Raw genomic sequence first — 27,088 nt, 5'->3', positions numbered from 1 at the left:
TATAAAACTGGGGAAATTACATTTCAGCACGACAATAACTCGATATACAAGGTCAAAACCACACTGGAATGGTTTTAAAAAGGAGACGGTCAATGTCCTTGACCAATCAAAGTTGAAACTGGAATCCAATAGAACATTTATGGCGAGTTACTTGAAGATTGCAGTACATCAACCATCCCCAAACGAACTTGTCAGAACTGGAACAATTTTGCAAGAACAAAAGGTCAATAATTTCATCATTCCACTGTGCAAAGCTGGTAGAAACCTTTCCAAATTGTTAATATATTTACATTTTTTAATACTTTATTAATATTGTCAATTACCTATTTCATTTGTTTCTGCTTTTCTGGTTCACCCCCCTTATTATGTGTGATAAACTGTTATGTCAGAATTTGAAAGTTTTTCATCCCAGTGCATCAGATGCCAGTGAATTGAAGACATAGATGAAGATTTATTTTTAATAAATTTGTTGTAGGATGTGGATTTTGTTTTTAAGCCATACTTCATAGGCCAGGTCTGAAACCCCTGCAGTGAAGTCTCTTTCTCAGATGATAAGTTATTTAGAGCTTCACAGGAGATCAGGAGTCCACAGAGGAGATTTGTACCTCACACCTGACTTGGATATCTTGATGCTTTTAATTATCAGTTTTATTTTATTTATTTTTTTATTGTATTCTGCTCCTCTACATTCATTTTCCATGTATGCACCTCCATTCTCTATTATCTGAAATCACATTATTTAATAAATCGATTCTGTCGAGTGTAAGCAGTGATTTGACACAGTAATAATGCATGAGGATATTCAGTATTCAATATATTACAGGGTTGGCTAAACCTGGTCCTGGAGGGCTGCAATCCTGCAGGATTTCCAGGTCTCTCTTAATTACCAATCATTGGATACCTTGAACACAGGGACATTTTGCCTAATTAAGACACACAATTGGTTCAATTAAGCAGTTAACGATCTCGATAGAACAAAAGCCTGTAGACCCTGCGGCTCTCCAGGACCAGGGTTAGCCACCCCTGATATATTAGTTTGTCAAGGGTATACACATTTTATGAAGGTAAACTATGTTGCAAGTAAAAAATGAAACAAAAGTAATTCTAGCCTGTTCATTTGTGTTTTAGGTAATTTATTTGCGATTTCCCTCAGAAAAGCATATCACCATTAACCACCACTGATCCTGCTATGTCAACAGCCAGCGCAGCTTCTGGGAGACGTCATCAAGCAGGCAAGGTGGCAGAGTGTGGCAGGGATATATAAGGGAGTGGTGATTTGCAGCTCTGAGAGTTGTAGGAGAGCCGAGTACTAAACGAAACCTGTGTGCAGAGATTGAGAGCCAGCGTGACAAAGGGGGAAAGTGGATGTACCTCTTGTGCTGTTCAATAAAGCCCAGTTTTGATTTTGGAAATCCTCATTTATTTTTGTATTATTTCAACCACAACCTCAAAAGTGGAGGTTGTTACAATATCAAGTATAAAGAAGACATCATCATTTATTTTTTGTGTGCATATGACTATTACTATTGCTCTTATTATGAGTAGTAATAGTAGTAGCATTTAAGCAAAGAAACAGAAAATAAAAACCTCACCCCCATGGGCACAGTTGACTGACTAAGAACTCAACACTGAAAGGGTTAATAGGCCTATCTGCCCCTTTGACGGTATGCAGAGGTGGTGTACTGGCAGAGTGAACTTGAAGCTCTGAATTAGAAACTTGAAACACATTTGTAGACTTTTGATTTTGCAGGAGCGATAAAGGTTTTGATTAGATCTAGTCATGCCAGGTCTAGCTAGCCTGTGACGGGACAGGGCCTGGTGATGATGGCAGGCACTACCAGCTCATTTGCTGCAGCTGTGTCCTCAGCTGACCCACAGCAGCAGGCTGCAGGTTCACGGCTGTTGGGAATGAGCTCTGCTGGTAAGTATGACATCATGACCAGCTGTGCTTCAGTTATTTAACTTATTTTCTCCTTCTGTAGTCGTAGCTATTCTGCAACCCTGACCCCCAGAAGCACCCCTGTTATTCTCCCTACATCCATAAAGAACACTTTTCTACATTGATTATATTAGTTAATTATTTATCATGCAGGTATGATGGTGTGGTATGCTGGGATAAATAAAGGTAGTACTTAATGCAAGTACCCCGATATCTGAGTGGCTCTTCTTTCCTTCTTGTCAGCCATCCACAGGGCTGCACACAGGTTACCAGGTTACTGTTCCTTCCATGCAGTTCAGTTTCCTCCTTGTGGAACATTTACTTCATGTCACAATATCTCTGGGCCCATAAAAGTATTTTGCCTTTGCCGAGTCAAACAGGGATACCAATTAGTAAATCACTCTACGGTCACTTCATATGCAAATAATTACTTTTCCATGTATGCTCCCCAGCTCTCTTTAGATGCAATTTACAATCTTAATGGGGCCTCTTTGAACAGCAAAATGTGGCATTCCAGATAAGGACAAATGTTTGCCCAGTATTTGCATACTTCTTCTAACATGACTAATGCCATACACTATTAACTGAAATATAAATATATATTATAAAAGAAACTTCGAAGGTCCATCCTTAAATAACCAGTGGTTATAACTACACTGACCACACCCTTTTTAAACATTCAATCCCATTCTCTTAGCACAAAGATAACTTTTTATAGTTATAAATTCCTCAAGTTTATATTTCAATAGATCAAAAGCTTCTTATGTGGTATGTATGGTAGTGTGTATACTTGAGGCTGTAACTGACTGGTTGTGCTTGAAGCAAGAGTGATGCTCGATTGAGGTTTCTCTTCCTGATCTGTAGGTTAAAACTCCAAAGTGTTATTTCAGCAGGCTGTACGATAGTGATACACTGTGCTGCTTTACTCATGTCTGCCTGTTGTGTGTCTTCATAAATGTTCTGCTCTGCTTAGTCACAGCTGGCAATATAACAAAAAGTAATGGGAACCCTATTCAGTGATTGATTGGTGGAGAGGTAGGAGATGACTATACTCAATAAAAAAATATAGATTTTTACATTGATATTTGGAAGAAGGGTGTTACTTTACCACATTTAAACATGCAGTAAAATACCTTTTCTTCCAGACGCTGAATAGCCCATGCACCCTTCAGAGGGTAGCCACGCTTTATAGATGTAATATAAAAAAACAAATAAACAAACAAATAAATAAATAAATATGAATAATGCAATAAAATAAACAATTAGAGGCACAGAGGAGAGAAAAACAAAATCTCCTATAGGGTGGCAGAATGTTATTGGAGAAAATTAATCTTTGGGGGTCCATGGCTTAAGGCCGAGGCCTAATTGTTGCCTCCCCTCCAGGCAGTGTAATATAAACACAACCAAGGATCCATTCAATGACCAAGTTATAAGCCATCATTCACCATTTCTACGGATTCCAAGACCTTCTACATTCACAATCAAATTCCCCCAGATGACGGATATCATGGAATTGAAATCCACCTGCTTGTATATACATTTTTCACTGCTGAATAAAGTGTACCAGTGTATTTGGTACTGACTTTAAGAATTTAAATCAGTGTTATACCATAATGAATACACCACAACTTCTGGCCATTCTGCAGATTGTAGTCTCCTCTTTGCAGTTATAGTACACAATAACCAGATGTAACCACAGAAGTAAGGAGAACTAAAATGCAGTAGCTAGCTTCTTTTTTATTTGTATTTGTACACAGCATGCAGAATGACAGTATTTCTCAAATATGGTAGGAAAACATAATGGTTTTCATTTCAAACATGATGTGTATAATATATATATATATATATATATATATATATATATATATATATATATATATATATATATATATATATATATATATATACACACACACACATGAAACAGAATTGACTGAATATGTGCAGCATATGACAGTACAAAAACACTGCACTGGTAGAAGAAAGTCAAGGAAAGGTGCTGGCTTATTGCTAAAAGTTTACTTTCACAAACATATTTTTTAAAACATTACAACAGCTATAGTGAGCCACATGTGTACAGCTCAGACATCAGAGCCTTTCCATTATTTTCTATATTTTACATCTCCCTGTAGACATTCAAATTATCTTCACATATGGTACAGTTAATAAAAACTCCAAACACGTCAGTGTTTACCTAAGTAACAAAGCATTGCTTTTTTTTGATTGCAGACACAATATACAAACACTCTTTTATACGATCTATAAACATTTTGTAAGACTATAATAAACTGTACGTATTTACAAATAGATATTTAGCATTTCATTTTTGAGAAAGTATAAACATCTAATCAATAAACCTTTATCTGCATACTTAAAAAGGCATTATTCCCAAGCTTGCCTGAGGACTTAATGTTTACATTGAATGGACTCAATCTTCAAGAGATCTACAAATTAACTTTAATTTTATCTTGATTCGGCACTTACTTTAGCAGATTTTGGAAGATTTTAATTATACCAAATTCACATAAATGTATCCCAGTTAATATATTTTGGGAGAGCAGAAACTACACTAGAGTGTTCTACATTTTATAATCTTTGGCCAACAATATCTAATTCTGGAAAGTTAAAAAAAAACTTGAGAAAATAGATTGGAATTCAAATTCTGGTGGCAAACAGGCAATTCTGAGATATTGCTGATATCACAAACAGATTGGACATGATGAGTCCAAACATCAAACTAATTAACCCAATCAATAGTGTGTAAATGGTTTAGATATACATCTGTGTATGAAAAGAAAAAAACACAATGCCCAAAAGGTGTTTTTTTTTCCATTAATTGTGAGGTCTGTAATGTCAGGTATAATTTTAGTACAACCAAAAACAGATTCTGAACAACTTTGGTCAAAACTAGCCCAAGAAAAGGGGTTGCATGTATTTAAAGTTATACAATATTTTATAACAAGCAATATAGTTTGTTTGTATATCATACAGATTTGCAAGTAAATGGAAGTAATGACAGTACCTTTACATAAGGATAGATAGAATAGAATAATAGAATAACGGTAGGATAGAATAATAATAATAATAATAATAATAATAATAATAATAATAATAATAATAATAATAATAATTATCTATAACACAACTTTACAGCCTATCCTGTGAATGAGACGCCTAGAACTCATCCACAGTGACCAAACCGTCAGTGGGAGTATTTAACCTTAAGGAAGACTATCCATGCCAGGGACATAATTGCCTGTTTGTTCACTTCAATACAGTAGACTCACCAGAACAAAGGACATATACAACATAACAAGATACATTGTAAGATTATTTTTTTTAGGAATGTAAACAGTAAACAACACAACCATTCTTGCAGGGTAAGAGAGTAGCAAATCTTTCCAATAGTGCTCATAATATGTTCAGGTTAAGGGTCCCTCCCTAAGCTTTTCTGAATGGCTATTCCTAAAACTCAGGACACCAAGACAGGGATGTTTCCTATTCAGTAAAAGGAGTCATTGTACTGTTAAACAAATTATTGTGCATTATTTACAAACCATTAAGCAAATAGCACTCTTTAGTAATTCATGGGTAAGCTGCAGAATATAAACAGTTGGTTTCATAATAATTAGAATTATTTTATTCTACTTAATGACAATTTAATTAAATCATATGAAGTTTTGAAAGCATTCAACTGTACTTGAAAGTTTTGAACCAAACAAGCTATTTACATGTGTCCTTGGGAAAAATGCCTTTTAAGGAATTAGCTAACATTGCTAATAGAAAATGTAATTTTATACAGCTATGGCTAGGTTACAATATTTCACATGTTACTTTACTCTCAGAAACCACAGTTCAGTCTTTAGTTATTTTTTATTAGAATAAAGTCTTTATCCAAATACTATCAGGACATGTGAAGAAGAGGTGGACTGTGAAGATAGGCAGGATGAAAGCGCCACATCAATGGACTGCAGTAATATAGTATCACTGTATTACTATAGAGCAGTATTACATAATCATTGCTGTACAGTATCACTATAGACCAGCAGTCCATATTCATTGTATAATAATATCACTGTATTACTGAATTCCTGGGGTACATTAGTACTGTATACACCAGAACAATATTCTGAGACAGTTAAAGCAATATCAGAGTGGTAAAAGTGTTAGGGGGAAGTATATGCTAGACGAAAAGTTGAACAAAAGATTGTATTGTAAACGGTCTCATTCACAATTACATGGGGGACAGTGGGAAAGTTACATTGCCATTTTTAAATGGCTTTTTGGCTGGTTTGACTATTTAAGTGAAGTTCTAGAAACTGTTTGTGGGTGTGAGATTCATACCATATGTACAGTTATGTAGACACTTTCAGTTATTTAGACCTTTATGTCTGACATTGATTGTATTAGAAATGAAAATATTGTTCATGTAAAACCCCCATGACAAACACTTTTGGGGGGAAATGTGGGTAGCATAAATAAGATTTTTGTTTTTTTTGTTGTACAAACAAGCTGATCAAGAAATATGACAGAATAAACTGTGGATTGCATCACCCAGAAGCTCTCAGATAAAACCAACTTTTTTATTTATGGAAAAAGTGCAAAAACAGGACAGCGCTAACGGGTTTATGTATGTATCTCACAACACATTTTGGATGCAGTTGTAGAGTGTTGTTTGTCTTTGTTTCATTGGTGACTTTTAAGGATCTGAATCTGTAGCAGAAAAGGGGTGCACCTGAAGGAAAATAACTTCTATTGGAATATCTTCTGGTGCAGGAATTGCTCCTTGTTTATAGGTAATGAACGGCAGTCGCAAATAGGGCAAATCCTGGACAAGCCTGCCTACAAAATCAACGTCTAACTCCAGTGGTCCACAGAAAGAGTGGTATCAAAGATGTTTAAAAGTTATGTTACTGCAAAGGAAGTCATATTATTCATAGAGGGGGCTAATACTTGGAATAGAACACTCTGAAAGGATTTTGTTGACATATTTGTAATTTACATTCAATCCACTGTCAGCTAAACAGTGGGCAGCTGGAGCTGAAGATCTCCAAGAGTATACACAAGAGACAGGACAACTTGAGCCAAGATCCGGACAAGACACAGACAAAGAGAACCCCTGCACTTCCCCCCCCACACACACACGTACACGTACACACACGCATACACACGCATACACACACATACAACAAGTTGGGAAATTCAGTACAGTTTTGTGACTGTGATCTACAAAGTCTTTGGTTTATACAGAATTTTTAAAAATGAGGTACATTAATGTCTGCTACTGTGTATTTACAGGAATAACTTTGAACACAAAAAACAAAATAAAGCACATATATTTATCAGACCATTTAAACTTACTGCAATAAAATGTGTGAATAATTAAATTAGAGTATTTACTCGTGTTCAGACTACAAACAGGATTGTTGCTCATTTCAAATTGGTCTCTACTGGGTGTTTTACTGCTTTTGGTGTCTTGATGCCATGGCATCATCGCTTGACATTGTGCAATCTTGCCTTACAAACAGCAAGAACACCTTCTGAATGGTACCTCCCCAGGATCCATAGCTATCAACTATCCAGAATTCCCTTTATTCTTGGGTGAACCTCACTTAGGTAAAGAAAGACCCAGATCCACGGAATCCCCAGACATTGGTAAGTATGAATCCCATGCATGACACTCAAGCCCTGACAGCACAGCAGTATTCAATATGTGCCAACGTAATCATTTGTAAGATCTCTCAGCTTATGCCACTGAACCTGTGGATAATTAACCTCGCCTGTGGAACACACTGTCCAGTGTCAGCAATCCTGGTCAGACACTGGTCTCTGTTGTCACTGAGCTCTCAGTAAAATAATTGACCTTTTAAACAAATAACTGTATCTTACTATTTTGCAATGCTTTTCGGGCTTTAAAAATTAAAACAAATGTTAAGATACTTAATTATTATTATTATTATTATGGATGGATGGATTGAATAATAATAATACATTAATACTACTGTTACTACTACTACTACTAAAAAGAAGAAAGGTTTAAGATGTACGGCACCATGTATGGCACAACAGTATAGTTTATAATTGAGTGTTTGAATTTTTTCTTAATTTTCTTTCCCCTAAAGAAATCGTTCTCATCATTTAAATTTAACTTTCATTTTACAGTAAAGAAACCTAATAAAGATAGAACTTGTATGCTAAATGTTTTTTATTGTAACTGTAGTGATGTTAAATTAATTGATGCCCTTTATTGTAAAGTGTTACATATAAAGTAATACAAATACACCTAGAGCTGGAAGGTTTTTAGGCAGTAGTTTGTTTCTTCATGCAAATTATCATGATCAGCATTTAATTACATATTCACCAGAATGTACTAATGTGTTTCTCCAACAAAACAAAACTTAACTGATTGAGGTGCTACTGTGCTATAGTGAAAGCAGCACAAATACAGCCTAATAATATCTAAGTATCAACCCATTTAAAACACAGAGAGAACAGGAATCAGAGATTCCAGAGACACAGCATATCTGTTCCTTGTGAAGTGAAAGACAGGATGCATGCTCTCATTCTACAGTAAGCTGCCAATTTCACACTCATTTTAACTTCTGCGGGAACGGCCCACTCCTTCCTTGAACACTGCCCCTTCTGTGTTTAATCACTCCTGCGTTGTCATATTGATGCTGCCTAAATGCAAATTGTTAAAAGAAAGCTACTAGTCTGCACAAAATTAAAACACTGCTGTGCTAGATCGTGTTTAATAGATCAGAGATTTAAACATATAACATCCCACAGGATCATGAGTTGAAACTTCCTGCAATATTAATATATGAGTAACCTTAGCTGACACTACAATAAACACAACAAACTCATTTAAAAATAAAATACTACATAAAAAATATATTTTTTAGAAAGCTTTCCATCTTGATGCTCTTGTTCTGCATCTATATACAGTGTGTTTGTACTAGTATAAATTACAAAGGTTCTGGCTTGCATGATGGCAATTTTTCTGAATACTCTTAAAACCATCTTGCCCTGGAGACACAAAAATAATAGAAAAGGAAAATAAACAATACAGAGAAATCTGTGGGTCCATCTCTCCCATTAGCCACAAGTACAAGGGAGATTTGGCAGAGACTATCAACGGTCTAACCAAAAACCAAGTTTATATAGTTCAGTTACCTTAGAAGGCAATTTCATAGTCAGTGCTGTCCAACTGAAATGAATTATTCTTGGAGGACAATGCACACATCCAAGCAAAAAAAAAAAAACACAATAGTACCTACAGTGAGGGAAAAAAGTATTTGATCCCCTGCTGATTTTGTACGTTTGCCCACTGACAAAGAAATGATCAGTCTATAATTTTAATGGTAGGTGTATTTTAACAGTGAGAGACAGAATAACAACAAACAAATCCAGAAAAAGGCATTTCAAAAAAGTTATAAATTGATTTGCATGTTAATGAGGGAAATAAGTATTTGATCCCCTATCAATCAGCAAGATTTCTGGCTCCCAGGTGTCTTTTATACAGGTAACGAGCTGAGATTAGGAGCACTCTCTTAAAGGGAGTGCTCCTAATCTCAGCTCGTTACCTGTATAAAAGACACCTGTCCACAGAAACAATCAATCAATCAGATTCCAAACTCTCCACCATGGCCAAGAGCAAAGAGCTGTCCAAGGATGTCAGAGACAAGATTGTAGACCTACACAAGGCTGGAATGGGCTACAAGACCATCGCCAAGCAGCTTGGTGAGAAGGTGACAACAGTTGGTGCGATTATTCGCAAATGGAATAAACACAAAATAACTGTCAGTCTCCCTCGGTCTGGGGCTCCAAGCAAGATTCCCTCGGTCTGGGGCTCCAAGCAAGATCTCACCTCGTGGAGTTTCAATGATCATGAGAACGGTGAGGAATCAGCCCAGAACTACACGGGAGGATCTTGTTAATGATCTCAAGGCAGCTGGGACCATAGTCACCAAGAAAACAATTGGTAACACACTATGCCGTGAAGGACTGAAATCCTGCAGCGCCCGCAAGGCCCCCCTGCTCAAGAAAGCACATGTACAGGCCCGTCTGAAGTTTGCCATCATCTGAATGATTCAGAGGAGAACTGGGTGAAAGTGTTGTGGTCAGATGAGACCAAAATCAAGCTCTTTGGCATCAACTCAACTCGCCGTGTTTGGAGGAGGAGGAATGACCCCAAGAACACCATCCCCACCGTCAAACATGGAGGTGGAAACATTAGGCTTTGGTGGTGTTTTTCTGCTAAGGGGACAGGACAACAGCACCGCATCAAAGGGATGATGGACGGGGCCATGTACCATCAAATCTTAGGTGAGAACCTCCTTCCCTCAGCCAGGGCATTGAAAATGGGTCGTGGATGGGTATGACAATGACCCAAAACACACAGCCAAGGCAACAAAGGAGTGGCTCAAGAAGAAGCACATTAAGGTCCTGGAGTGGCCTAGCCAGTCTCCAGACCTTAATCCCATAGAAAATCTGTGGAGGGAGCTGAAGGTTCGAGTTGCCAAACAGCCTCGAAACCTTAATGACTTGGAGAGGATCTGCAAAGAGGAGTGGGACAAAATCCCTCCTGAGATGTGTGCAAACCTGGTGGCCAACTACAAGAAACGTCTGACCTCTGTGATTGCCAACAAGGGTTTTGCCACCAAGTACTAAGTCGAAGGGGTCAAATACGTATTTCCCTCATTAACAAGCAAATCAATTTATAACTTTTTTGAAATGCGTTTTTCTGGATTGTTTTGTTGTTATTCTGTCTCTCACTGTTAAAATACACCTACCATTAAAATTATAGACTGATCATTTCTTTGTCGTGGGCAAACATACAAAATCAGCAGGGGATCAAATACTTTTTTCACTCACTGTATGTGATAAATAAATACACATAAAATCGGTTCACAACCATTATCATCAACCAGCTTAAAAGCTTGTCCACCACAGGGCTTCTGAAACCACATTCTATCAAGCTTTCCAGTCAGTTCACCAAAAACCAAAAGCTCAAGGTCTTAAGCGCTTCCTGGACTGAACGGCATTCAACCTCAGAGATAAGATCCAAAATAAATTATAATGGCAGCCCCAGTGTAATATCCCAGAAGCATGTCTGAGACGGCGTTACTGCAGGGCGGAATGTGGTAGCTCCAAATTGCACTCTTCGGATAGATTTGGTCTAAAAATCAAAAAATACAAACAAATGACCCTGTATGTCTTTAAAAACAGAAATGAACATCTGTAAATAAACAAACGCAATTAACAATGTTGCTGTACCATTAGACAAATACAAGAGCAGCCTTTTGCCTTTGTTGCCCGCCATATCTTCCTTTACAAAAACTTTAATCTTGCACTGGCAGGAAATTTTCAGGACAAGCCTCCTTCGATTGCTTCTTCTTATGTCATGATCTGCACTTTCACATTATGTGGTAATACGTCTCCAGTGACAGAAAGGGTCCTGTCTTCAACTGAAGCCTGTTTTTCAGGTCACACAGGATGAATATGAAAACATAAAACAAACATCTGGGTTCTGATCAATACTGTACTGTGAGCATTGAAGAGAAAAAGAGTATTCCCGGAACTGAATGCTTCATATTGTTGAAATACCTGGTCTGAATCTTAACATGCTGAAATCTCCCTTCAATGTCCCAATAATTATGGCTTAAAGAAGGATTCAAAATGAGTTGCAATGCTCTGTTATTCCTACGAATCTCAGTCTTTCATGCTTTCTTTATTTTCGGTCCATGAATAATGAGGGGGGGCGGAGGGGGGGGCATTGGTCTTAAGACATTGTAGTGGAATACATTTAGGGAAAGAGGATAAGCTCCTTTTTTGTTATGTTTTGTGTTGCAGCCCTCATGTCACTCCATGCCGCTCAGTCAGGAAAGAAAGCTAAAGCTGCTTTTGGCACTGCTTTCATTCTCTTGCCAGTTTCATTAGCAATACCACAATGTCAGGGCCGCAGCTCAGAGAGCCCTGAGGAGCAGGACTCTGCATTTTCAATAAAGTGGTGACTAGTGAACCTCAGCTTGTGCTGCCAGACCCAAGTACTCTGTGTTCTCGGCCGCTGGAAAGTATCCGTTGGACTTTGACTTGATAGGAAAGAAGTCCTGCTGGTAGTCAGGATTGTCCAGGCTGGTGTGCTGGCTGAATTTTTGGTCGCAGTAACGCGGATTGTCAAACCGGGGCCGAGGCAGGCCTGGCTGGCTGGTGTTGAGGTACTCTGGGTCGTCCGCAGGGCTGCAGAAGGAGTTCAAGTACTGAGAGTCTGAGTCCGGAGCACTGGCTGCCTCTCTGCGACGGGGGGGGTCCTGGTACACAGGGTTCATCACATCCGATACTGTGCTCCCGATTTGGTTCATGTACTCTGCAAGATGCAATCACAGTATTAAAAAGGAATATATTACGACTAAGTGACAGATGTATGGTGAAAATCAGTAACCAAAAAACAAATATTGTGACACAATAAAGTCATATTTATCATTGTTTGAAGAGTACTTTGCCCCCACATTATGGGGTAAGAGGACATAATCTAACTAGTCTCTGTTAGTCACTATAATAATGTATACTATATTGGTAAAGGCTGCAAATATTAGCTCAATCCAGCTTTGATATGAAACACTTTATATGCTTTGCTATGGGTGGAGTGTGGCCATGCAGAGGGTCTTGCCTGGTGCAGGCTGGAAGTCCTTCTCCAAAGTCCCATCTGTGGGGTCTGTGATGTAGCGCAGGATTAAGCTGTCTTCCCTCATCGGATGTCCCACCTGAGCAGGACACAAACACGTAGGTAGGGTTTACAAACAAACCAACTTGCACTACATATTAATAACATATTGATGTAATAGGGGGTTTATTCTAATGTGTTTTAACAGTTGATCAATCAAATGGAAATAATCTCTTCCCCACATGAATGCCACTGCTGCTCCACCACAGAGCTCGGAGTCTGTAGCTCTGTGTCAGCGGCTCCATGGTGGGGCTCTCAGGCCGTGGCACTGGGAGGCGCCGGCCTGCTGGGCAGCTTGCCATGCTCGGCACTGAGTAAGGGGTAAAGCATGATCAGGGAATTGTTCAAGCACGAGAGAGAGTCCTGAAATTAGTACCACTTACCCCATTTCTGTTGCTGCAGGTCCCCATGGAGCTAGTATTGCTCTGCAACATAACAAAGACACAGGAAAACTAACATTAGGCTTCATCTAACAGATACTGCAGTGAGAAGCTTCATTCTCTACTGACTTGACTAAAGAGATATGTCAGACGCTTATCCTGCTGAGCCCTTTGATGCCCCACTACTTCCTATTTGAAAAAAGTCCTGCAAAATATATATTATACTCTACTGCCATCTGCTGCTCAAAATGTATATTTCTGTCAATTGTGGTGGAGTTTTGAGTCTGTGTATTCTAGTCATATTGTGAATAACAACGCACTGCAGTGAGGAGGTAAGTAGTTGCACAATAAAAAGGGAATAACGTTTAGATAGAACGGAAAAGCTCTGTACGCATATGAAGTAATATCAGGCTTCTGTATAAGGACTAGCCTGCTGAGTTGCCAGATATGTTGTATTAGTCAAGGCTGCTAATTTTAATACTCAATTTATTTAAATGCTCTTAGAAATCTTGGGTTGTTCTTGCTCATTCAACGACTGAATGATGAAGGAAATGGCTTATTACGGCTTATTGCCACTGCAGGAAGCATGCTAAAATGATGGACTGTATTAACAATTAACAAAAAAGCTACAATAAATATTCTATGGCAGGTCCTATGACAACCAGTGGTATTTGCTTTAATCTCTGACACACGCAGAGCTGTATTTTCCTTGCAACATGGAAAAGAGTTTGGGGTTGTCTCTGGAGTCCAGTTAGTAACCGTTCAGACACCGACACTCAGGAAGAGGGCTCACCGCCCACAGGCAAGTCTCTCAGCTGTTTGGCAGCCAGGTAAACACAAGTCCAGATATCCTCTTTCAGTCATGTTTAAAACCTAATGTACTTTCCCTTCACCTCATTTCCCCCATGCCTGCCTACATCGCGATTCTCCAGCCTTGTCTCCTTGGCAAAGAAGCTGCTCATCAGCCAAGTAGGAGAGAGCCAAAACACAGTACTGCCTCTCCAGCAAACCTCTGATTTACACACACAACCCTGGTGCAGGGCTGCATGAGCCTCTGTTACATCTGCACACAAACACAGCCTTCCAGCACCCTGCTGATTACATCAGGAACTAGGAAGCAGATACGGAGGGTTCATGATAAAGTATTAAATAACAGATGTTCTATTAATCTGTAATGTTCGCATCTTGACTGATGTTTAATTATCATTCTGATACCAAAGTTTGCATAGCCTCAGCAAAGGAGAGAACGCAAAAAGTGACAAACAATGATTCTGATTATTGGGTGATGAAGATAGATGTTAAGCAAATGTACACAGCTCTGTGTTGGTGTTGAAAGCGCAAAGGACTGTACACCTGGTGTTCATAGTTATATATGAGAGGGTGTTCGGAGAAAAAGACTTTCACAGAGAGGTGGTTATAATGTCGCTAAGCCAAGATTGCATCAGAAACAAAACTAGCATTTTGTAATCCTCCCTTTCTAGCCCCACATGAGCGGTTAATTTCCTTACCATGGAGTGGAGAAGCTGTGTGCGGGAAGTGCTAGGGCTGTGAAAGAAGCCTTGGTAGGGAACCAGGTACTCTTCCGCATCCACCACATCCACCATGTCGTCTCCGTCGATCAACGTTCGGTAGAACTTGGAGTCCGTCGGGCTTGGCAAGTGCATCCGCTCATCTCCCTGTTCAACAGAAGGGCGGCTCAGTGTCCACATTCTCTCATAGATAGAGGAATGAAAAACAAGATAAGAGCAAGGATATTCTATGCTGAAGGTTTGCTTTAGGAAGAATCCATGCTGTGTTTTTTTTTTACCTGAATGACAAGATAGCGAGAGGGATCTCGAGCCATTTTTGAGAACTCGGCAATAAGCTCCCGGAAGCGGGGTCTGCTGTCTGCATCAATCATCCAGCCTGATTGAGACACATCAAGGATAGAGAGTTAACGCTTCAATGTCAATTCAGCTGGAAAAACAGTTCATTGTAACTGAAAATGCCACACACGGACGCCTTAAACATGATGAGCACCTACACTTGACCATGATCATGTAGACGTCTATGGTGCAGATTGGCGGCTGGGGGAGTCGCTCCCCTTTCTCCAGCACCCCTGCGATCTCACTGGCAGGAATCCCATCGTACGGCTTCGATCCAAATGTCATCAGCTCCCAGACTGTCACACCTGTGAAGATCATCAGGATTTAGGAAAAACTGGTGAAACTCAGAACATCTGCCCCGGATCACATAAACGTGATAAGTCTTTTAAATTATTCATAAAATAACCAAAAAGAACAAGTTATAGCCAACAAGAAACTTCTCAAATGACATAGGATTGTGTTGTGACAATGGCATGGTGAATAATATGATAATATAAAATGTGCTCTGAGTGTGTGCGCTTCGGCCGTTATTCCGGAAAGCCGAGAAGTGAATGAGTAATTTTATAAAAGGGTCTGTTAACAGTTCCAAACAAAAAAAAGGGTATAGGGCAGAACGATATTCTTTCTGACATGATTTAATATAATACAACACTTTCTGTATAAAAAAGCATGCAAATACTGCCCAGAAGAGATATCAGTTAATTAAGTTGGCCCATGTGTTTTCCATTCCAGATAATTTGTGACTTTTACTTACCCATGATCCTCAGTCTGGGATTAAGAAGAGTGAAGTGTTTATTTATTTATTTATTTTAATATACAGCTTTTCATTGTGACACTCTTACATCTTATTAAACTTTCTCCCAGGAGATTTGTTTTGATCTGATATTTCAGCTACCACAACGAATACTTTCCCCCATTATTCACCAAGTAGGTAGAAACCTATTATCTGTGCAATCGCAACATGTACGGTGTCCATTTTAGGACATCCTCATGCATCGGTCGTCCTTGAGTCAAGTATCAAACATCACCCACTCAAGTCTCCAGTATCAGGATCATTACTCACCCCTCCCTCAGTCAATCGCCATTTGCTCCTCCTCACACCTCCTTATCCTCAGCCTCAGTACTCCGACCTCCTCCTCAGGCATCTGGCATCGGGCATCGTGCATCAGGTATCAAGGATCACTTCTCCTCCTCACACCTCACTGCTGTTTTTTTTTTGTCTTTGTTTGCTTGTTTTTATGTTACGAAATTACACATCACCCACTGAGCCAATCAATCTTCACTTAAATAAGGAACAGGTCTTAGTGATGCAGGTGGGTCACTGCACTGTTGTGTGGGAGACCCGCGTTCAAATCCTACTTTAGGAATCTTTGATACAATACAATGGTTTTTACCTTTCTTAATTAATAGAAACGAATCTTTACGACAATTAAATGTGCTGTGTTTATGTAACAACCTTGTGATCTGTTTAAATTACTGTATTGATTATTCCTTCAAATATTTTGAAGAATAGGGGATGGAAATCCAAGACAAATAGTAATTGCTCATTTAACAGAAATAATGTTATATGTCAACATATGTATACGTGTATACCCCCCCCTTCTACACTACTGCGTGCGTTTTTATTACAAAATTTCTTTGCACAGTTACTATTTGTCTTTCAAAGATAGTCTTAGATTTCCAGTAATTGCTCATTCATCCTAGGAATTTGAAAACCTTTACTGTTATGTATTGCTATATTTTAAATCAAAATTTGTGTCAGTACTGATGGTTAAACTGAGACTTGTTCACCCTTCTATTATTACGTAAATGCAACCGGATGATAATTATGTTAAATATAATTTAAACTTGACTCATTATGTCCAGGTGGCAAATATAAGTATATTGAAAGTAAATCACATTTGTTTGTGTTAATTAAGAAAGGTAAAAAACTATGTATTGTATCAAAGATTCCTACAGCAGGATTTTAATGCGGGTCTCCCACACTACAGTGCAGTGACCCACCCGCACCAATAAGACCTGCTCCTTATGTGTGATTTCGTAATATAAAAACAAACAAACAAAGAAAAAAAAAAAAAAAAAAAAAAGAAGTGAGGCGTGAGAAGGAGATATAATGTCCGATGCCTGATGCCCGATGCCTGAGGAGGAGGCGTGATGTCGGAGCACTGAGGCTGAGGAGGAGCAATGATGATTGACTGAGGGAGGGGTGAGTAATGATCCTGATACCGGAGACTTGAGTGGGTGATGCTTGAAACTTGACTCGAGGTCGACCGATGCGTGAGGATGTCCTAAAATGGACACTGTAAACATGGAAAAGTGACAGCCTCACAGCAGCTCTGGGGATCTCCCCTGGATATTATTGTACACCAGGGAATGTATCAACCAAAGAGAACCAACAACTGCTCTATCTGATTGTTAGGCCCTCATTCGCAGGAACCACCGCCTGCTGCTGTACGGGGCTGGAAACATCTGCCTAGGCACTCACAGGTTACTTAAAGAGCAGACTGTTTGAGAAAAAGAAGGATCTATTTCTTCAGCCACAGTCTGGTAATCTATTTTCCAGTAAAAGAAAGGCTGTGATTACCTCTGGGAGCTTTGCAGATATACAGTAAGGGGCTTGTTATTGCAAGTAGATGCAGAAGCGGAGCCACGAGGCCTGCCTCTGCAAAGAATTACTCTCCAAGTCCAAGTCAAGGCTTCACAGAAAAGTATTTTATGTCTTACAAGTGTTGAGTGCTCTTTATCCCTTGTAAGCGTGAACTGGAGATATACTTCCCACCTGTAATCCAGGCTTTTTGAGAAGTGTTCTGAATTATTCTAATTGGAACCTACAAATAACATGATCCCTGCGCCTCCGACATGCGACAGTGACATACTGAATTTGCCATTGACTTACCGTAGCTCCAGACATCGCTCTGGTGTGTATAGATTCTATGCAGAATTGATTCCAATGCCATCCATTTGATTGGCACCTAGTAACAAAGGACCAAATGTAAAGAACTTTTAAAGCATTTCTCTGTCACTATGCCTGTTTGAAATTCTGAACTACAGTGAGTTTTGTGAGAAGCTTTCAGGTACCTTCCCTCCATCAGCATGGTATTCCTTTTCGTCTGCATTGAGGAGCTTGGCCAGGCCGAAGTCTGTAATCTTGACATGTTGAGGGGTCTTCACCAGGACGTTCCGGGCTGCCAGGTCACGGTGAACCAGGTGTCTCTCCTCCAAATAGCTCATCCCCTGCAAAGGACCAACACAGCTCTATTAAACTGGACCACTGTGGGACAATGCAGGAAGAAAAGCAGGAGGAGAAAAATAATACCATGTGAAGCTTTAGGAAGAAATGCTTAGCAGTTTGCCGGATCCAGGGATATCCTGAGACACACTGGACCTGGCCATGGGAAATACTGTAATTTGATTGGTTTTGTTGCTTTTAGTTTAAACTACATACACATTTCTGTAGTTCAGAGTGTTTTAGCAGATTTGAGCAAATGGTTGACCTTGATCAAGAAGTAGTTATAAAGAGAGATGTTGTCAGTACATTTATTGTTGAACTATTATTTGAACAGCAGAGTATGTAAGACACACCCTTAGCACATTTAATAAAAAAATACTGTACCACTGTACTGAACTGTACTTCAAGTTATGTAAATACTATAAGTTAATTATGTCATACTTAGCTGGAGGCCAGCCATAAAAGTCTACACGTTGTGCAGCAGATAAGAATGATTAAGCCTACCTAAACCTAGCCCACTACAGAATAAATACAATTGGTGCACAATGCTTCTAAAATCAACAGCATTTAACTTTAACAGCATTTTACCCCAAATCTTTATCACATCTCTATCTCTGTTCTCTGTAACGGGAAATGTCCATGAGTCTATTGGTATGAACAAACTCTTTTGCTCTGCACACACTTGTTTAACTTGGCAGTTGTCATCTAAGACATTCCTTAACCAAGTCACTTCCTGACTTCACTGCCTTCTTTCATTACTTCACAGTGTCCTGCTGGCTTTTTGTCCCAGTGAAATCAATTCTGCTCCCTGACTTAAATATTAACTCTCTCAGGTTCATTTACTCAAGACTGAAGATGAATACAGTACATTGGACAGTTCTAACATCTCTAATTCTCTAGATCCACAAACCAACTTTATTTTCTTGTAGTTTTCATTGTTACATGTTATTGTATTTAAGTGCATTATATGGGTACCTATCGGTCTTAAACAAGTGATCTGCGGAATGAAAAAATAAAATATAAAATTCCTGGGGAGGAATTCATTAACTTTTGTTTTGTAACATATAGCAATTTTCTGGAATATTTGCCAAATATTTGCTTTCTACAAATAAAATACCCTCAGAGCTTTTCAAATCAACACACACATTTCTGTTAATACATGACAACGAACTTTACACAACCTTCATTTTAACAAGAGGTGAAAGCCTCTAGAAAGACAATAGATATCAGTGTATGCATCTCTTAAAAAATCAAGCCAGGAGCACTAAGGGGATAAAGCAGCTCATCTTTTTATGTACAATGTATTGTATAATCAATCTCTAATCCCTTTGAAGCTTGTATCATTCATATCTGCTGAGAATAGCCTAAGGCAAGGTCAAAGCAGACAAGACTGAAAAGTGTGAAGCGCTGCAAAAATAACAATAAAAATCCTCCTTTACTTTCCGGCTAACAGGAACAAAGAAGAAGGTGGGTACTTTTGTCCTTGGCCGTCTGCTTTACTTAGCAAAGACACAGCGTAGAAACATTCTTACATAATTAAATATCAGCCATCTGATTTGACTGTCAGATGATCTACCTTTGAGTCAGGGGCTCCAAGAACAGGACTGACCATGCTAAGCACTCTTCATGCTGATAAAGAATGTGAGCCAGCCCAAGCCAGTCTCCACAACAAAGTCCAATATCCAGTTCATTGTGCCCCAGATGTCTCCTCCTTGCTTCACGCAGTAGGCACTGCTGATGGTTCTGTTTTGGTGATTACTCTAAAGATTGATGCATTAGACAAAGACAGAATCTGGATGTATTAGTTATTGATGTAACCATGTGTTAATTACCTTGGCTATCTGGACACACCAGTTAAGGAGGTATTGGGAGCCAATGTTGTCCTTGTTTTCTTTGACGTAGTCTAGAAGGCAGCCATAGGGCATGAGTTGGGTGATCAGCTGAACTGTAGAGGTCAGGCAGATTCCCAACAGGCGGCACACATGAGGGTTGTCAACACTGGCCATCACATATGCTTCCTGCATCAGGAAATTAGAAGAGAACCTTTATTTCAAATCGCTATAATTAAACTAAACTAAACACAAAAAACACAAGGTGTTTATTCCCCTGTCCATAGTGCCTGTTTTCTGTTCCCACACAAAAAGCTCTCTCTAAATATCATCGTTCAATGTGAAGTAATCATGGTGTCAAATGTCTCGGTCAATTAGGAAGAAGAGTGTGCACTGGAACATCCCTGTACTTGACTTACAGAAATGTGTTGAAATTGTCTTGCTGTTGAAACCACAGATACTGAATTTGTGGTTATGAGATGCACACAGTGGCATCACAATCAAGAACACAGCTTCCTGTGACTTTGGAGACGGTGAAAGCGCTGGTAAGCTTCAAACTCTGATGTTTTCCTGTACAGTCTACATTTTTGTATATTGTGCATTTCTCCTGTAGACAGGGATTTAATCATCTCCTGCAGGACTCCGTGACCTCAAAGCTCAGCTTTCTGTGGCGCCATATTCCCCTGAGTGTGCAGTGGATATCCAACAGACCAACACAGGCTGCACTGTGTATCTATGTCAAACAACTGAAGTCTAGATAACACAGACACCACAAGTAACTTATATGCACACTTGATAACATATAAAAGGGTAAAACATTCATAAGGTAAAGGCTGTATCAAACAGAAGACACAACTCTGTCCTCCCTTCATAAACAAAATCTTAAAGTATTTAGTTGAACAAAATTGAAAGTGCAGTGTTGTGCTTTTGCTTATATCTTCTGTTTGGGGAAAAAAAAAAAAATCTTACATCCAAGATCTCTTTGTTGGCTTTTGGAGATGTTGCTTCTCTCAAGACTTTAATGGCAACAGGAATCTTCACATCCTCTCCTTCAGGGATCCATAGGCCCTGTCAGAGGAACACTCATGAAAACACACGTTTCTACTGCAGGTAACAGACTTGCTGCTAGAGACAAGTGGTGGGATTATGCAGTAGCTTGTGTGTATCTTTTGTTATGAAAGTCCAGTCACTCAAGTATGGAAATCTGAACAGCTAAAACAATAACTTTTACTGATCTATGGCCAAAGCTTTAACCATACAGAACAAATATATACACATATATATATATATATATATATATATATATATATATATATATATATATATATATATATATATATTTTTTTTTTTAAAAAATAAGGTAGAAATTGTCCTCTTTTTCCTATATTAAAAATATATGGGAGGTATGTGAAAAATATTTTAGTTATAATCCATATTTATTTTAAAGGTTGAAATTCTATGGTGAGGTTAATTAAAAAAAAAGTCAAATATATCCCACATATTTTGAATATACAAGTATTTCTTTATGTGACTTCTTACAAAAAAAAGAATGACCTTGAAAATGGGCTAATGTTGTAGTGAGGTAAAAAGGCAGTAACTTGAAACAGGGAGTTCATGGGAGTTTTTCATCTATAATCATCATGTCCTGCACTCCTGTGAGTGTTTACCTTATAGACGGTGCCAAATGCCCCCGAGCCCAGGACCTTGATCTTCTTAAACTCGGTCTCTTTCAGGATGCGTAGCAGGGCCTGGTTTGGGGCCTCACCACTAGGGGTCAGAGGCTCAACCAGCTACAAGGAGAAACACAGGGAGTTTACAGATGCATCTAGAAAGACCAACACAAGGATCTCACCCGCACTGAGACATCTCTGTGGCATCTATAGGTGGTGGCGGTGAAATATCTGCTTCATCCCATGAGTTCAGCACATCAATTACAAATTTAAAAAGGCAAGAACTACGATGGTTGTTCATAGAGAACGATTTCATGATCACTTTACAAGAACTCTACAGTATCTATTTGCTTTACCTGAGATAGACCAAAGTATACATCTCCGTTCAGAGTTCGGCAGTGTCTAGTGTAACTAGAATGTTCTGGATGCAATTCAGAATCACGGGCTGCACACACCTCTCTTTCCTGCAGCAGCCTGCGAAGCGTCCTCTTTCTCTTGATGTAGCGCCTGCGTGTGAAGATGAATATGCCCAGGGCAATGATGACAAAGACCAGCAGACCACCAACCACACCAGCAGCTATTGAGGACAGGCGAGAGCTGGAAAGCAAACACGACATTTGGATAACTTCACTTTGCCATTAAACAGTTTTCATTATGAATCAGTACATAATATGTGAGTCTGTATACATACACATACACATACATATACATATATTGCCAAGTGCTGTATTTTAAAAAACAAAAAACAAAATAAACAAATAAACAAATATGTACAACTGTATTTTCTATCTAAGCGATGGAAATTGTTCTTAAAGCGACATCGCTCACCTGCAGTGTGGAAACTCTTATTGAAAACTGGCCAGGTCTAAAATTAGATTTTTAGATTCTTACGTAGGAAGTGCAGATACAATCTTACTCAACCTCCCATGGTGCTCACAATAAACATGTTACCTATTGATAGTATTCACTGTGCTGTACCTGTTAATAAATTGTTAATGCAGATGGGTATACCCAATCCAAGAATTACATTACACTTTCTGAATATATAAAAGTGTTCAGAACCATCTAAACATTCCAGAAAGTGAATGGTGGAAACAGATAATCTTCATAGATGTTGTATTAAGCCATGGTATATATGGTACAGTCAAATCAACAAATGTCAATTAAAATATGAGAACAATTATGACTATGTATGATTACATATTTTGCGAGTATTTGGACAATCTAGGTTCAAACATAATAACAAACAAAATGAACGAAGGAAAAAACTATGAATAAAGCACTCAATAAATCTTTATTTAATATAGCAAATTATAACTGCCTTACATCTTATGATCACAGCCATCCAGACCAGGCCCGGTACACCTGCACAGAAGAAGAATCATCACTACAAGCTGGTCCTTTCTGAACTTTACAAAGCACAATTAAATGTATTGGTGTGTGAAAATAGTATGAAGTCAAAGACATCTCCGCATGCATTCACTGCAAAGAATTGGCAACTATACCCTTGACAATGCTTCAGATGGGTAGTGTGGATAATGTGTCAGACAGATTGACTCACCCTTGGGTACAGTTGGGATGGCACAGCTGGCACACTTTCTTATCATCTGCGTATTTCCAGACAAAGGTGTCATTCTCTCCTGGGACTCCATGGGGGCACTTATGCACGCAATGTGGGCCATCCATGAAATTGGCACACATAACACACTTATCTGGACCCTGGGGCCAGAAAACAGTACACCAAAATAATTTTCCAGAGGAAGAATAACTGAAAATTTCATTGAAGAATGTGGTGCTAATGATCAAGGATGTACACTAGTGACACCAGACAGATACAATCAAACAGATTTAGAGGACAGGAGAAGGCAAGTGCACATACCGGGCCTGAGCAGGTCTGGCTCTTGTTCTGTGGCTGGCACTCAGAGTCACACTGCAGACACCTATTCTCCTCCACAAATTCTCTGGGCTCCCTACGGACATTAGGAAGGGTACACAATATGTTGCGTTGCTATAACAATAACTCAATTCAGACCTCACAGTTTTTTCTGTAAAATGCATTTACTGATGTCAACATGCACAATTTCATCTTCACTTTTCCCTCTGTGTTTTATAGACCTAGACTGTTTCACTTCACACCAGAGGAATCGAACCTCAGGATGTTGCCAAGTCAAAGTTTAGCATCAAGGTGCTTTCCTGCCATTGTGATTCTTTCTGTGGGCGTTCAGTACGATTCTATGTTGTTGTTTTTGGGGGATTACTGTGTGCCACACTAAATAATTATTTTCAAATCTGGAAGAAAGGAAATTACACTGAAAAATGATACATTCATGAACAATAGCTCTTTAGCAACTGGGGAACAAAACTCACTATCACTAATTGCTTCTTTTGTATTCTACTTGGCATTAAGCTTGAGGAACTGTTCTGAGAAGTTATTTTTGGAAAATTTTGTTGGAATATCATCCAGCAAGAAACACACAACACCTTTAATATGGCCTGCTTCAGTTAAGAATAGAAGTCTCTTCAAAACATTGTGTGAAATACATGACTCCTGTGAAAGGCCTCCGGTGGGCTTCAGACAGTGCCCTACTCAGTCTCTGGTAAAGTGAGATTAGATTACCACTTGACTTTCTATCTGTATAAACCTGGAATCATTAGGTTTGTTTATGCTCTCTGAGGGTCCTACGTGTTTTGTTTCTCCTAATACTTTCATTGCAAAAATACCTTTATTCAGAAAATGAGTTTGTGCAATTTATACTTCCACTGTGATTCACTGCACTGTTGAAAAACAGCACTCCATTGTCCCCGTAACATGTTAATGTAAACTATCTTGCTCTTTGATATAATCCAGGAGGCTTTATTTTATGAAAAGAGACCAGTGAGAGAGAAGAGACCTTTTCCTTTAATAAAAGATGGACAAATAAAATAAGTATGGTGCTGGAAATTTGCTTTTCTATAAATCACACTGTTAATTCTGTTTTTAACGGTCTTGACAGTGTCAGGAGCCATTGGACCTTCTCTTTACTGTTGAAGGTTTCTCTCAGAATGTGAGCACACATGAGCTGAGTTCACAGTTAACTGACCACAACCATAGCTCAGGGGGTTGTAATTAATAAGAGTTCAAGCCAACAACTTTTAATTGTTAAGTCATTTATAACATTTGAGATAAGGACAGGAACCTAGCAAGGTTGTTTCTCATTTAATTTGTTTGTTTCAGCTCTTTCTCCAGCATTGCTAAAGCTGTAGTGATCTTAAAATGAAGTCCTGCCCAGTGGGTTGCTAAACTTGGGATACAGTATTATCAGCTGGGGAACATTCAGATATATGTATATTTTCTCAGAGTGATAATTATCCTCAGACCCCAAAAGAAACTCTCCCCTGGGTAAATGGCAACCCCACACAGACCAATTAGTGTGAAATAATGTTGGACTCACCCCTCCAAGACATTGCAGGCTTTTACACACTGCTGCTGCCGAATAAAGAACTGACAGGAGAAGCACATGTTGGGTCCAGGGCCCCAACAGCCTTCATGAGTACATAGAGCATCACAAATCTGGTTCCTGGCAGCTACAAAACAAAGCAAAAAAAAACCAAAATAAACACAGAAGACATCCTTTATTCACCTCTTATGCATTTGCTCTCTATTCAGTTTTCTAGTTTGTTTAAAATTGTGTAGTTTCTTTCATTACATTTTCACTCGCTTTTTCCATCTTTTGGAAAAAGTGTCTGCATTAATTTACTTGGGGTATTGTTATAAAGGCATATCGCAACAGGAACACACAAACACACTGTTTGAAGGTAACAGAACTGCATTATTCCAGGGATTTGAAGTTTTACTGCCTGCGTCTGCGCCCAATGTAGGCATGCACACATAACGTAAATAATTAACCCCTGAGGTTACCACAGGTATAAAAACAAGAAATGATCCAAAGAAAAGGTGTGAATGGTATTGGGTTAATTGACTTGAGATGCTGCAAAGATTTTGTTCTTGAGCTCTGCAAAATAGTCAGCAAACTGTATTACACACATTACTGCAATGTATTGAGCTGACAATTATAATTTTGTTGTGCTTCTTAGTTAATTTCACTTGACTATAAGAAATAAGAAACAATACAACATATTTACTAGAATAAGCAAATACCTCACTAGTCACAATAAAATGAAGTGGGTTTGACTGGATTCCTCTGAAAGTTAATTTGAAATTGAAGATTCTACCCTCTCTGTTTGGTAATGTTTTTATTTTTGTATTACAGGGCAATACTTTTTGTTTGTTTGTTTCTAAGTAGATACTTGGTCATACATTTTTCCTCAAATCATGGCACCAAATTCCAGTGTTATACCTGTGACCCTCAGACAGGAGGCAACTGTACTCACCGCACTGACTAGGGACTTCATTGTCAGAAACCCGAGCATTCTGCTTGCTGGACTTGAAGAACATCTTCCACTGCTCCTGGTTGGTGTAGCACAGGTTTTGGTTGTTCTTGATGACCACATCGCCATCGCTGATCTCTCGCAGAGAGTGCAGCCCCAGTGAAGTGATTTTAAGGTTCACAGCAGCCAGCGTCACTGTCCCGCTGCGGCAACGAGAGAGAGATAAAGAGATCACAGCCTGGGCATTGAAACTAGCTGCCACAAAAACTGTGTGGATCCCAAACAAAATAAGCCGAGGCTGTCACTGTAACCTGGGAGATGTCAAACTGTTCCTGTAAATTTGAAGAGGGAAGAGGGTGTATAGGATTAGGGAGGGAAAGCAAGGGATTTAAGGGAGTGTCCTCTGGTGCTTTAAAATGTGGTTTAAAATGTCTCCTAAAAATATATTGTTGCAAAGCTTTTAAGAAAACACAAAAGTGGAACCAATAGATTTGTCTTCAGATTTGTTCCATATTAAAACAGATTTTTTTTTTTCCATGATTAATATCTCTGACTGACATATGCTGTTGTTAGCATAGGCAGAATTATTACATTGAAGATGTCTCTCAACCTTCATAGACTCTAGCAAAGCTACTCTTATCCACTTACTGTTGTTTTGTCCTTCCACGAATTATTTCCAAATTTTCAAATGGACTTAGGGAACTCATGTTTGCAGGCCACTCCTGTATCAGCAAAAAACCTGAATAAGAAAGAAATAAGGAGCATTGGACACAACGGCAGAGTTTTCTCCCGTGAGAGCGTGGGGAGGGTTGGGTGCGGCAGAGGTTTCTCCCGTGAGAGCGGGGGGGGTGGGGTGTGCGGCGGAACTTTTCCAATTTGGGGGGCCCCCCCAGCCCGGGGCCCCAGGCAATTGCCTGGGATGCCTACCCTCCTGCGACGCCCCTGATTGGACAACAACTCCACACCTTAGCACATCTACTGATGTTGAATAGCATTAAAGATGGCATTAAAGCATGTATTCAAGTCCCTGGAGTTCAGGGGCTTTTGACCCTTTCTGAAAATTTCAGCCTTATAGATTCAAC

At 39.1% G+C, this 27,088-nt stretch overlaps 1 protein-coding gene across 1 annotated transcript in view; it reads right to left on the bottom strand.

Moving 5' to 3' along the window:
• Positions 1 to 9,954: 9,954 nt before the first annotated feature.
• LOC136711466 (epidermal growth factor receptor) overlaps positions 9,955 to 27,088 on the bottom strand; it is an 87,051-nt gene continuing 69,917 nt past the window's right edge. The window contains exons 11-28 of the mRNA XM_066687763.1: positions 26,655 to 26,745; positions 26,010 to 26,209; positions 25,070 to 25,202; positions 23,518 to 23,608; positions 23,200 to 23,357; positions 22,965 to 23,003; positions 22,094 to 22,235; positions 21,636 to 21,758; positions 20,938 to 21,036; positions 19,972 to 20,157; positions 17,989 to 18,144; positions 17,807 to 17,882; positions 15,069 to 15,215; positions 14,853 to 14,950; positions 14,554 to 14,721; positions 13,049 to 13,090; positions 12,612 to 12,705; positions 9,955 to 12,308 (exon numbers count right to left, since the gene is read on the bottom strand). Coding sequence (XP_066543860.1) covers positions 11,956 to 12,308; positions 12,612 to 12,705; positions 13,049 to 13,090; positions 14,554 to 14,721; positions 14,853 to 14,950; positions 15,069 to 15,215; positions 17,807 to 17,882; positions 17,989 to 18,144; positions 19,972 to 20,157; positions 20,938 to 21,036; positions 21,636 to 21,758; positions 22,094 to 22,235; positions 22,965 to 23,003; positions 23,200 to 23,357; positions 23,518 to 23,608; positions 25,070 to 25,202; positions 26,010 to 26,209; positions 26,655 to 26,745 — 2,396 coding nt within the window. The 3' untranslated portion in view covers positions 9,955 to 11,955. The remainder of the gene's footprint in view (positions 12,309 to 12,611; positions 12,706 to 13,048; positions 13,091 to 14,553; positions 14,722 to 14,852; positions 14,951 to 15,068; positions 15,216 to 17,806; positions 17,883 to 17,988; positions 18,145 to 19,971; positions 20,158 to 20,937; positions 21,037 to 21,635; positions 21,759 to 22,093; positions 22,236 to 22,964; positions 23,004 to 23,199; positions 23,358 to 23,517; positions 23,609 to 25,069; positions 25,203 to 26,009; positions 26,210 to 26,654; positions 26,746 to 27,088) is intronic.

This window comes from Amia ocellicauda, chromosome 2 (genome assembly GCF_036373705.1).
Source record: "Amia ocellicauda isolate fAmiCal2 chromosome 2, fAmiCal2.hap1, whole genome shotgun sequence".
NCBI classification, from domain to species: Eukaryota; Metazoa; Chordata; class Actinopteri; order Amiiformes; family Amiidae; genus Amia; species Amia ocellicauda.
Note: the sequence above shows the minus strand (reverse complement) of the source record. Positions and strands in the feature narration are given on the sequence as shown.